Genomic DNA, 13,696 nt, shown 5'->3' with positions numbered 1-13,696 from the left:
TACAATTTTTTTTTTTTTTAAAAAGTAATGATTATTACTTACAGGGTCTACACAGAGAATAAAATTGTGTTTTAAAAATATTATTTTAATTAAAATGATATAATCGTATTTTCAAAACAAGATTTTACAATTTTATAATTATAATTGAAATTGTGTTTTCACAAATAATATATATGATTGTATATAGATAGTTAGACCAAAATGGGGATATACCCCTTTCGTTGAAACTTTTCAGTAAAATGTCTCCTGTTTGAAACTATATTTAGAGATATGTCCCTGTTTTAAACTCGATTTTCTAAAATTCGAGTTTCAATGAAAAACTCAATTTGGCGAAAATTGAGTTATAGGCAATCAAACTTAAAAAAAAAAAAAAAAAAAAAAAAAAAAAAAAAAAAAAAAAAAAAAAAAAAAAAAAAAAAAAAAAAAAAAAACAAACTAGCATGGAACTTTAGTTCTATTCGAGGAACTCGAGTTCCATGCTGGATTTTTCAAGAAACTTGATTTTCAGTAAATTTGAAACCTGACTTTCTAAAAATCGAGTTTCAATACAAGGACATATGCCATTTTGGCCATTTTGGCGAAAGGTGCGTATCTCTAAAAAGTTTCAAAATGAAGGTTGAGCCACGATGACGTTATAATTAATTTAATAATTATTTAAATTATAGAAAATATATTAAATTAGTAAAAATTGAAAATTTAACTAAAATAATCCAAAATAAATATAGATAGTATTTTTTATAACTTAAGTAAGAGTTTCTGAATTATTTTTAAGTCATGACAAAGTACAGTTTAGTACCCAATAAATTTTATTTTTATTTTTATTTTATGAAACCCAATAAAATAGTTAAGAGACAAATTAATTTGTTTGCCCATGGGCCATGGCCAAGCCCATTTGACTGCGGATCATTTTTTTTTCCCCCCCAAGACCATTTGAATAGTCAGTGTTCACCATTAATTAGGAATAAAAAACAAATAAAAATCAAAAGCTAGAAGACCTAAAGATGTTAATGCAGTTAAAAATTGGTTAAAGTTAAATAAAGAACAAAACCCAAGAAGGAAGTGCTCAACATCAAGCAAGCATTATATGTTAATAGTTGATAGCAAAGCAAATATTAGTGGTTGACATAATGACACTAAAGCAAGCAGCAGCAAAGATGAATACTTCAGAAGTAGCAAAGAAGAAGACTGGGTCCGTTTGGTAGAGGAGTTCGATTAATGTTGTTTGTATTTTTTTTTGAAATACTTGTGGGTGAAAAAGTGTGTGGAAATACGTGTAATATTGTTTAAAAATTGAAAACATGTTGCTAAGATGCTCTACCAAACGGGGCCTCAATACTTCAAAGGCCAAAAATGCAGAAACAACATCGGCAAAAATGAAAAATGTAGAGAGAGAAAGAGAGCAAGCGAGACAAAGAATAGGAATAGAAATTCTAACGGTCTGATAGCATCTCATGTAGTTGAAGCTTCAGCCTTTAACAATGGCTGTAAATCTATAAGTATCCAAAAAAAAAATTCTAATGGTCTGACCTTTGAAAACCGTTTATGGTTTTCAAACTCGGAAGGTTCAACTGCAGTCGAAATGGTTCACTGACTTTCTCACATAGGCCGGTTCTTGGGGTTTAAAGAACCGTGTTGATGAACGGTTTTCGGTTAACTCGGTCAGACCGTACGGTCCAGTCCGGGTTTTAAAACCATGCTTATGAGAAGTGCACTCCATACATCAAGTGCATAGGATAATTTTCCAGTTCAATGATGCTCTACAAATTAAACTCATGTAGGATCTACTATTCATTTAAGAGCAAGGAGTACCACATACTAGACTCTAACAATATTGAATAAATTTTCATGACAATCCATTTTCTATTTTACTTTTTTTCTTAAGAAACATATAAGACTTTTTGGGGGGAGGGGGTTGATAACAATTGCTGTCTGAATTGGAGTCACATTTAATTTCCATAGTACTAGGATTAATGTGGTGGTCCATATTGAAATAAATAACAAAGAAAAAATAACGAATATAATGTAAGACAATCGTTTAGTAGGTGAAATGTTAAGATATCCAACTACGACCCATATTCAAGCTTGCGCAGGTGGGGATAGCGTCACATGAAAAACAACTAGCAAAGAAGATCTGAGATCTTCACTTGCAAATTGCAATACAATGAAGGCTTGGGTCCACTGTTGCGGTTGGCAGTAGCATCTGGTTAGGACTTAGGGGTGGGTTTGATGGGAGATTTAATTTGTAGACAACACAGCTCAGATCTATTTGGCTATAATTTCATGTGAAAATTATTGAGTAAGTGAAAGGCCAAAATGGCAAAATACCCCTTACGCCGAAACTTTCTAGCAAAATGCCCCACGTCTGAAACTCTTTAGGGATATGCCTCTGTTTTGAAACTCGATTTTTAGAAAATCGAGTTTTAATGAAAAACTCGATTTACCAAAAATCGAGTTTCTTGAAAAACTAGCATGGAACTCGAGTTCCAATTTTATTTTATTTTATTTTTATTTTTTAACTTTGATTGCCTATAACTTGATTTTCGCCAAATCGAGTTTTTCATTGAAATTTGATTTTTAGAAAATCAAGTTTAAGACAGGAGCATATCTCCAAATGGTTTCAAACGGGAGCATTTTGCTGGAAAGTTTTGGCGAAAATGGTATATCCCCATTTTGGCCGTCGAACATTTGTTATGTGTCCATATCCCAACAATTCTAGTGCATGGATGCACTGCCCAAGCCTTATGTGAGTGTCATAATGTACCAAGCAATTTACATTTATTAATGGTAGTTGAATACCTTCTCATTCTACCTCCTAAACGATTGTTTTACGTTATATCCGTTCCTTTTTTTCTTTGTTATTTATTTCCATAAGGACCAACAAGCAATGGCAAAATACCCATTACGCCCAAAAATTCCAGCAAAATATCCATGTTCTGAAACTATCTAGCGATATGCCCCTGTTCTGAAACTGGATTTTCTAAAAATCGAATTTCAATGTAAAACTCGATTTGTATACAAATCGGGCTATAGGCAATCAAACTTAAAAAAAAAAATTAAAAAAAATTAAAAAATATGGAACTTGAGTTCCATTTGAAATTTTTCAAGGAATTTGAATTTCTTACTAAAATTTGATTTTTATAAAATCGATTTTCAAAACAGTGGTATTTTGCTAGAACTTTTGGTCGAAAACAGGGTTAGATAGTTACATCATCAACAGTAATTAAAGATTATAGAGAAGTGTCCATGCTACAACCGTATGATCCTATAATCTGTTTTCTTTTATACAAAATTTCTCTTTGCACCCCAAAAAAAAAAAAAAACAGTAATTAAAGATATCTTTTGACATTTCAACGAGATGGATCATGTGGTCAATACAATGTAGCGCGTAAGTTGTGATGCAAGGGTCAATTAAGGACAAAAGGGAAATATCAAAAGATTAAAGATGAAAGGAGACAAGGACATGGCATCAATACTTCGAATATTCCTTAACTGTTGAAGAAAAGTAAGGGACACATGATTTTTTTCCTTGAGAGTTTATTAATGGAGGGATGAGGACCTAAAATTGTTTTTATTTTTCTTGTCCTTATATTTTATTTTCTCAGGAAATTCTAATATATATATATATATATACATATATATTATATTTCCTTGCTAATTAAGCTTGTCATTCTAATATAGTCTATTCTCTATGGTACTTATTCACCTGGTTGCAAGCAATGCATAATTGCCCCGGTAAAAAGAATGGTTTACATTTTTTTTATTAACAATTGTAATTGCCACATAATTAAAAAAAAATAATTAATTACCTAAAATCTTGTAGATGAATTGGTATTTTTTTTTTTTTTGGTGTTTCTCACTGAAACAATCAAAGGTTCAAATTAATCTCTCCAATTCCATTAACCCTATTTTTCATACTTTCTTTCTTAAGTTAAGAGCAATATAATTGGAAATGAACAAAAATACCAAAACTATGTGGTTTGAGACACTTAACGGCAACCCATCAAACGGAAATAGATTAAATGACTAAATTGAAAATAAATGAAAGTTATATGACTGATATAGTAAATAAACAAAAAATTAAGTGATTTGATTTAATTTAGCCAGTATATTTGCATAAGTTTTTCAAACTAGTTTTTGACATTTAACTTCCTACTGAACAATATATCTTGCCAAATGATCCACTTTTGGGAGAAAACAAAATCCACAACTAAAGAAATTCATGTGGACAGCAAAGGAGAGAAACATATTGACAACGTATATATTGTTATTTATTAACTAATGATTACCATATTGTTTAGACATTCATATCTAGATGGAAGTGCCAGGCCTCGTAAATCGTAATGTAGGCTTGTCACCAAGTGTTGCACTAAGAGTAGTTGGATTTTAGATTTGTCAAGGTGGAGCTTTGACGCTGGCCTTTGAAGAGCAAGATTGAAGTAATGCCTTTGTGAGGGTTTGGATAGCGCGGCACGGCGCGTTTCCTTCTGCGTTTTCTCTTTTTTTTTTTTTTTTTTTTTTTCTTCTGCCGCAACTGTTGACTTTGGGGGACAAAGTTACTGTGCGTGTACTGTGCGTGTACTGTTCACGCACTGTTCACGTACTGTTCACGTAATATTTAATATTAAAAGTGGGTCCCACAACACTATTCACACATTTAAAAATTATTTTGCTACAGTGTTTTCAGCAACAATCAGTTTTCAATTTTTTTTCTTCTGCCGCAACTGTTGACTTTGGGGGACAAAGTTACTGTGCGTGTACTGTGCGTGTACTGTTCACGCACTGTTCACGTACTGTTCACGTAATATTTAATATTAAAAGTGGGTCCCACAACACTATTCACACATTTAAAAATTATTTTGCTACAGTGTTTTCAGCAACAATCAGTTTTCAGCAACTTTCAGCAACAATAAGTGCTATCCAAACGGACCCATTATGTCTTTGAAGAAGATGAAGCTATTCATGATAGCCATGCCGGTGCGTTTAGAATGCCACTCGAGAACTTCAGCAATATGCTATTGACCAAGTCAATAATTTTTGAAGAAAGAAGCTATCACATATTGGGAAAAAAAAATGTTCAGATACCCCCTAAATTTTGGTGTGGTTGCTATAACATCCATGAACTTTTAATTTAGCTATTTTAGTACCTGAACTACACACATGTGCTAACTCACTACATCTGTTATTACACTGTTAAAACTAACATTTGAGAGAAAATTAGAGTTCAGCTTTGAGAGAGGGCAGGGGAGATCCAACCAGATCCGACTTTGGTGGCTCGTTGGAGCCAGAGTTCGTGCCTGGCTGTCAATTGCACTATCTTGTCAAATCCTCTTATCAATTCTCCATTTTATTTTATTTTTTACAACAAGGTGAACATATTTATAATACCACGGTAAATTGTATATTTTGTATGTGTTTGGATCCATTGAAATAGCGTCCACGTTTGTGCGTTTGTGCGTATTACATTTTTTTTTCACACGTTTCAGGAGTTGTAATCCCTGTGCAGAGTGCATTTATGAATAGTAGCCGCATTATTTGACCTTTCAACTCATTTTCAGCCACATCAGTGGGTCCCGTGCACTGTTCACGGGACCCACAAACTTTACTTTTTAGCAACTTTTTCATTAAAAATTGGTCTCACTGTACTATTTACACATTTAAAAATTATTTTGCTACACTTTTAAAGTCCCACATATTTGAATGGCTTGCTGAATCAATCAATCAATCAAATAATAATAATAATAATAATAATAATGTCAAGCTTAGACTAAAAGTTGAGAGATATAGAGAAATATTTGTCGGCCAAATAAAATCAAACAAAATCCCCACTCGTTTGAATTGGAGTTGCAAATGAATTTGACATTTGACAAGAAATAATTGTGTCTAGGTTTCTCCAAGAATACTTATTTGCTGTATGGAGTATGGAGTAAGGAGAGAACATAGTGGAACCTATTGTGGGGCGCATTTAGGTAGTCTGGACTAGGGCTGTCCAACCCACCTGGCCACCCGCCCGAGCTCGACCCTCCGCCGCCCGATCCGACGTCTCCAGCAGTCGGATGCGGGTCTGAATTCTCTAATCGAACCCCACGCTGGTCAATTGCCGGTTTCACGTTTCAAAACCCATGACACCCGACCCGAACCGAAACACGCATCCTCTCTAGTGAAATATTATGATTTTTGACCAAATCCGGCGAGATCCTTCGAGATCCGGTGACTTTGTGGTGTTCTTCAGCTTCGATCCGACCATCCTTGGTCTTCCTTCGCTCAAATCCAGTGTTCCTCAACTTCGACCAGCCATCCTCGCTCAAGATCTACTCTCTTCCTTCGCTCAGATTAGCTCAAATCCGACGGTATTGGGTTAGATCTGACTTAGATCTACACAAATCTGGCTATTCTTGGTTAGATTAGGCTCCGATCTACTCAAATCTGGCGAGAATTCGTTAGATCTGGTCGGCCATCAACTTAGATTAACGAAGAGAGATCTTCTCCTCCGTTTGCCGTCGCTCATCACTAGACTCGACTGACCTGACCGTTCGCTTCCCTAAGCCCGGCCGACTCGACCCGACCCAATGCAAATCAATAAAATCTACTGTCAAGTTTTAGATAGCTGCAAGTAAAAGAACTGATCCATGACCTCTTGCAGTATCAAAATGCTGATCGAAATAATGAGTATGTGGACAGCTCTAACAGTGATTGATTCAATATTCCAAATTTCCCAATGTCCAGAAAAATTCAGTATTGAAAAATTTGTAGAAAGAAAAACAGAAATTCGATAGTAGCCATATTTAAATACATATTCCAAATTTCCCAATGTCCAGAAAAATTCAGTATTGAAAAATTTGTATAAAGAAAAACAGACAATAGGTAACAATCAAAAAATTGTTAAATAGACTATGCTTCTAATTATTTTGGTAATTTGCAGCAACAAAAATTTGAATAGCGGCAAGCCAATTTGAATAGTAGCCATCCCAAAATTTCTAATTAAACTCTTGTTTTAAAAGCTTTTCTCAAATGATTGCAAATAATTTCATAAATTGAAAAAAAAAAAGAAAAAAAAGAAAAAAAAAAGAGAATTGGATTTATTAAGTGTAAGCTGAAGGGTTAGTGAGATTAATTTGTACTATTTATTTGAAGAAGCATTAACCCAAATTGTAGTATTTATATATGTATTTTCTTAATCGGGTCCAATTAAGTATTTATACCGGAATACTCTCACCCATTACGAATATAAGAGAAAAAAAAAAAAGAGGAAATAGTAGGCTAGTATGAGTAGACTTACCGATCATTGATTTTAACCCATGGAACGTGGCTAATCTTGATCCGCTCATTGTCTTCAAAAAATTCAAGGCAATCAAAAATGATCAACGTTTTCAATTGGGTGAGGCGTCGCATGGTTTCCTCCTTGGGTAGATGCGCCAGATTGCAGCAACTCACAATATACAGTCGTTGAAGAGAGGAAAGATTGCCCAACCACTCGGGCAAAGCTACCATCTCATCAAAGATTGGGTAGAGCAGGTAAAGCAGCCCTCTGTCTCCTATTTTCTAAGAGTAGCTCCTCGCTATTGTCCGGACTCTGAAGGATGTGTAGTGTCTAGTTCAGAACCATAAGTGCGAATAAACGGACTCACCAAAATTTTTAAACCGCCCAAAACACTATTCAAACTATCTCTTCGCTCTTTTTAATATGGATTCACCAAAGTTTTGTTAATTTTTTCAATTTTTCATAAAAGAATTATCAAAATAAATAATTAATATATACTTTTTTTTAGCAATTAATAAATTAATAAATACTATACTTTAAGTGGACCTTTTAATATAAGTAATGGAAATAGGAATAGAATAAAATAAGCAATATAATATATATTGACTTGTAGGTGAGTCAATAATTTTAAAGATGGATGGTATCTCAGGTTGATGTCTTAGCCGTCCATTCCCAATCCTATTTGATAACAATTGGCAAACCTCTAAGCCCCAAACCCACTTTCTCTAGCCATGGTTTTCCAGGCACCGAAGCTCCGTATCATCTACTTGTTAATAAGCATTTTCCTCTTGCTCATAAACCCTTGTGCAACTCAGATATTCTTCAACTACACCGATTTCAGTCAAACAATCAACAACAAACCTATAATCCGAACAGGAAACGCTACGATATCAGGTTCGGTGATCCAACTCACGCCAGATGAAGTGGACAACTGGGGTCGAGCCACATATTCAGAGCAGATGCATCTTTGGGACGAGAAATCAGAAAAGGTGGCCAGCTTCACTTCCAACTTCTCCTTCATCATCTATTCTCAAGGTAAATACAGATATTCAGATGGGATCATGTTCTTCCTCTCAACCCCAAATTTCCCTGCACCTAAACCAACAGATGGCGCCGGCCTCGGCCTTTTGAGCCGCAGACAAATGGGACAACCCAGTTTCCTGGCTGCAAATAAATTTGTTGCAGTGGAGTTTGATACATTTCGAAATGAAGAATTTGATCTGGATTCAGTTGGTGAACACGTTGGTATCAATATCAACAACATGAAGTCTGAGATCTCTACACCATGGTATTGTACTATAACGGAGAATAGAACATATAGTGCAAGTATCAATTACGATTCTAGTACGCAAAATTTAAGCGTTACCTTCACTGGTTTCAATTATGATAACACCCCTATTCAACAGAACCTTTCTTTGGTAATTAATTTGACAGATCATTTACCAGAATCAGTTGAATTTGGGTTCTCAGCTTCGACAGGATTGATTTCTGAGTTGCATATTCTTTCCACTTGGTCTTTCGAATCGACCTCACCTTCTACGATTCAGCGATCGCCAGCAGCTCCTGTGGGGAAGAATAAAGATGAGCCAAAGACAAAATTAGTGGTGGGTCTGAGTTTAGGTGCATGCATTTTAATTATTGGTTTGGTGTTGGTTTGCTTTGTGTATAGGAAAAAGTGTCGTGAAGGGAATGGAGAAAAAGAAGAGGAGCTTAGCTTTAATCTTTCAATGGATGAGGAATTCGAACGAGGTATTGGACCAAAGAAGTTTTCGTACAACGAATTAGTTTCTGCAACGAGCAACTTTGCAGAGGAAAATAAGCTTGGACAAGGAGGGTTTGGTCGGGTTTATAAAGGATATTTAAAGGTCATAAATTCCTATGTTGCTATTAAGAGACTTTCAGGGGGATCTGCCCAAGGGATAAAGGAGTATATATCTGAGGTGAGGATTATTGGTCGACTCAGGCATAGAAATTTGGTGCAATTAATTGGTTGGTGCCACGAGAAAGATGATCTTCTTCTAATTTATGAGTTCATGTCAAATGGCAGCTTAGATTTGCATCTTTTCAAAGATAAAAGCTTGTTAACATGGGTGGAGAGGTACAATATTGTTCGAGGCCTAGCATCAGCACTGCAATACTTGCATGAAGAATGGGAACAATGCGTGTTGCATAGGGACATAAAGTCAAGCAACATCTTGTTGGATTCAAATTTAAATGCAAAGCTTGGGGATTTTGGCTTAGCTAGACTCGTGGACCATGTAAAAGGATCACAAACCTCAGCTTTGGCCGGGACCTGGGGTTATTTGGCCCCTGAATGTATTATGTCGGGCAGGGCCAGCAAGGAGACAGATGTATATAGTTTCGGGATTGTAGTATTGGAGATAGCTTGTGGAAGAAAACCAGCTGAACCCGATGCAAAACAAGATGAAATTATTATGTTAGAGTGGGTTTGGGAGCTTTATGGAGCAAGGAATCTTCTTAAGGCAGCTGACCCTAGATTGGGTGGAGATTTTGATGAGCCGCAAATGGAACGGTTGATAGCTGTTGGACTTTGGTGTGCTCATCCAGATTACAATGCCAGACCGTCAATAAGAAAAGTCATTCATGTGCTTGATTTTGAAGATACATTACCCATTCTCGAACCAAAGTTGCCTGTAACAACCTTTCTTTCCCTTCCAAGTACTGCATCAACATCTTCAACTAGTAAATCAGAAAACCACGATGCTTAGTCATCTAGCCCTATCAGAGGTCAAAGCATCAAGACTCAGGGCAAGAAGAGGCAGAGCAGATCAGTGAAGATGTACATGGCTTACCTACTTGTAGTTTTAGTCTATGTATTTTATATAGCTTAAATTGTGTGTAGTTTAGTTAGTCATCTAAATAGTTTAGTGATGCACGTGACTGTGCACGTGTGAGCTTTTAGTTTTTCTGTTAAGAAGTTGTTATAGTTGTTAAGTTTGTTACTTAGCCTTTGATTTTATATAAGGATCAATCCCGTTTATCATTAAGCAAGTTAATGAGAATTTCATTCTTAGCAAATCTCTCATAAGCCCTGGTAGCAACACTGGTTCTTCACAGTTCACAGCATATTCTTACTACATGTCGTTTAGTTGTTCACACTTTACCTTAAGGAAGTCACAGTTATGTCGCGTGACCAATTTGTTACAACCCTAAATATTTTCACCATCTAATTCTTTGTAGATTTTCTATTCATTATTGAGAAGTATTATTACGTTCTTTTTACCCAGACTTTGATTGGTGGAGTGAGTATTCGGTACAGTGCATGGACCATTGTTGTCCAGCTCATCACACTCAATTAGACACCTCATTAAGGAAGACACAAAGTCTTCTTACCATTTATTGGGCAAAGACTTTGAGTGTCTCTCACACGCAGAAGAGGTAAAAAGGTTGAAGGTATTAATTGTGGCCATTCGACCATTTGGTAATATGAGAACAACATATGAGAGAGAGAGAGAGAGAGAGAGAGAGAACTGCAAAGGGTTGCGGTTTGTGAAAGAAAAATAGTAGGTATAAGAGAAAAAAAATAATGAGATTTTTCTTTTGCCGTAAAACATATATAAAAAATTTATTTCGATTGATTTGATAATAGTAAAATTATTAGAAGCTTGTCTCATAACTTTGAAAAGATTTTTCGTGTAAATTTTTGTGTTTTTTTTTTTGTGATTTGTTTCTACTATGCTGCTAACATTTATTTTCATTTATATAGATTTTTTCCAACAATGAGATGAGGCACGTGTTTATAAGTTCAAATATTAAATAACGTTCCTGAAAAATAATAATAATAATAATAATAATAATAATAATAATACTCCTATATACACGATCTAAAAATTATGGTTAATGTGATGATCTTAAATCCTCTATGTTTGTGATGTTACTAAAATATAGGGATTAAATTAAAAAGAAAATTATAAATGTTTGAAACGATGTTATATGAGGTTCAAAGATTAAGAACCAAATCTACATTTAAGGGGAAAAAAAAATTAGGGGTACCACAGTCTATCAATTTATCATTATATATCATACCCATTAATTAAAAAACAAATAAAAGGACAATTTATCATTATCATATTGGACATACATTACAGATAGAATCTTTACGAAAACCCTACCTAAAAGTTAAACAGTCTAGAAATAATTGAAAAAAAATTGGGTGATATTCTCAACTAGAGTTAGGAATCTTTATTCAGTTTGCAAGTAGAAATTTTGGAAAATCTTTTTCATGAAAAATATAAAAAAATATTGAACTATTTTAAGAATTTTTTTATTCTATATTTCAAAAAAAATATAGAAATTTTTCAAAAAAAATCAATTACATTTTTTCCTATAAATATTTCTAAAATATTTTTAAACTAATGTTGTAGGGTTAGGATTTGTAGCTCAAGCCCAAAACAATGAATTTGTAGAGTATGGGTGAAAGAGCTAGGTTGATTATGGAATCGACAACAACTAATCACAACCCTCAAGCACAAACCAACATGAATTTACGCGTAAATAATGGGTGTCCAAAGAGCTATATTATTGATTATGTGGTGAATACAGATCTTAGGGTTATAATAAAGCTCTTATTCTTTTCTTCTCTCTTCTTTTTCTTCCTCTCCTTTCCTCAGGAGCTTCTTTCCTTTATATAACCTCCCTTCTCCTCATCTCCATCGTCCACTTGTACCTCATCCGTAAGTTCACTTGAGTATATGTCATGTCAAGCATCTCCTTTAGCTCTGTGTGAGTGGCGGTATGTGAGGATACACTGTTTAGGGGTCTTCTCCACATAAATGCGGCCAGAAAAGTTGCTGCAGAGCATTAAATACAGTGATAACAGCTTTCCTTTTAGATATTTCTTCATCCTTATCGTCTCCAAGTGTACTCAGAGCTTATCTTGATTAGGAGGAGTCCTCGGAAGATCATCTTGACCTTTTATACGTTCAATTGATCCATACTATTCGCGTCAGAGGAACCTCTTCGGACAGAAGGCGACCTCTTCGGATTGTAATTGTAGACAGGGAAAATTCCCGACCTATCACAAGCTGACACGTCACACTACTGAGTCCACAAAATACAGCCAATTACAAAGCGCCACGTATTGCTGCTAGGTTTTGCTATCATTACTCAGAAACCAACAGAAATTTGCCAAATGTCATGCAAAAACCAATCACACATCATCGCACGTGTAAGCAATGACATAATCAGCTTCGCACGTGTAAGCGATGCACAATCAGTCCAGCATGTGCAGGCAATGACATAAGCGGACCAATCAAGCTCTGCCACGTGTCACCAATCAAGCGCTGCCACGTGTCACCAATCAAGCTCCGCCACGTGTCACTTACCTACCCCTAAACTCCTATAAATAGAAGCCTTCCTAAGGCATTTGGGGAGATCAGATCTGAGAAGGAGATCTAAAGGAGAGCTGAGGAGATCCAGAGATTTGGAGAGGACCAGGCCATTGGAAGCACTCAGAAGTCCAGAAGCTCTGCCGGAACCAAGCTCTAAAGCCTCCAAGAACTTCAAGAACTTCAAACTTCGAATACGAAGAACATTCGAAGGAAAATCATCCAAATCATCCGCCTAGATCCAAAAGTTTACTGGAATCAAGCTCAAAAGCCTCCAGAAACATCAACAAATCACAAATCAGTGAAGCTCTACGGATCAAGCCTCTAAAGCCCCGAAGAACTTTCACCACAAACCTTCGAATACAAAGAACATTCGAAGAGGAATCATCCAAATCATATTCCTAGATCTCAAAGTTCACTGGAATCAAGCTCAAAAGCCTCCAGAAACCTCAAAAAACACAAATCAGTGAAGCTCTACGGGTTCAAGCCTCTAAAGCACTGAAGAACTTCCACCACAAATCTTCGAAGACGAAGAACACATCAAGAACATGAAGAACACGAAGAACGTGAAGAACAAAAGATTTCTAACAAGCTCATAGCCAGAGATTCATTGTAATTCCGTTTCAACAATCTTCGATCCATCCTTCAGCCAAATTGAAGGATACTTTGTGTTCAAGTGAAAATCACATTACCACAAATCCAATTAACAAATCTTTCAAGGAGATCGAATCAGAGGATAACTCTTTTGTAATTACAGAGAATTGTACCACACATTCATCAATACAAATTCACATTTGTGACACTATTTTACTTGTTTGACTTATTTCGAACCGAGAAATTTAGTCGTCCACATATTCTGGCACGCCCAGTGGGACATCTCTGCCTCTCATCTCATTCTCCTTCAAAGAAAGAAATCTTCATCATCTTGCTACCAGCTCAAATGGCCACTAGCAAGAACATCCAAGCTTCAACAGCTTCTTCAACTAAACTTGGTACGGCTACCACCAACAACTACATTGGTGCAATCAATTGTAGCCAACCCAAAGCAAATAATCAACTTCAATCTCAATCAACCAAGGAAGCCAAGGTC

The 13,696-nt window shown here is 35.6% G+C and overlaps 1 protein-coding gene and 1 long non-coding RNA gene across 2 annotated transcripts; one reads left to right on the top strand and one right to left on the bottom strand.

The window, feature by feature from the left end:
- Positions 1–5,706: 5,706 nt before the first annotated feature.
- Positions 5,707–7,670, bottom strand: LOC136070292 (uncharacterized). Its single transcript, XR_010631572.1, has 2 exons — positions 7,277–7,670; positions 5,707–6,604 (listed from the first exon to the last, which is right to left on the bottom strand). It is a non-coding gene; the product is annotated as an uncharacterized LOC136070292 (long non-coding RNA).
- A 225-nt stretch (positions 7,671–7,895) lies between these two features.
- On the top strand, positions 7,896–10,270 carry LOC112036701 (L-type lectin-domain containing receptor kinase IX.1). The gene has a single exon (XM_024069530.2). It carries the CDS (start codon positions 7,990–7,992, stop codon positions 9,985–9,987), a length of 1,998 nt encoding a protein of 665 aa, XP_023925298.1. The 5' UTR covers positions 7,896–7,989; the 3' UTR covers positions 9,988–10,270.
- Positions 10,271–13,696: the final 3,426 nt, after the last annotated feature.

The sequence above is a fragment of the Quercus suber genome, unplaced genomic scaffold (genome assembly GCF_002906115.3).
Source record: "Quercus suber isolate HL8 unplaced genomic scaffold, Cork oak 2.0 scaffold_224, whole genome shotgun sequence".
NCBI lineage: Eukaryota > Viridiplantae > Streptophyta > Magnoliopsida > Fagales > Fagaceae > Quercus > Quercus suber.
This window is presented reverse-complemented; position numbering and strand designations above follow the sequence as displayed.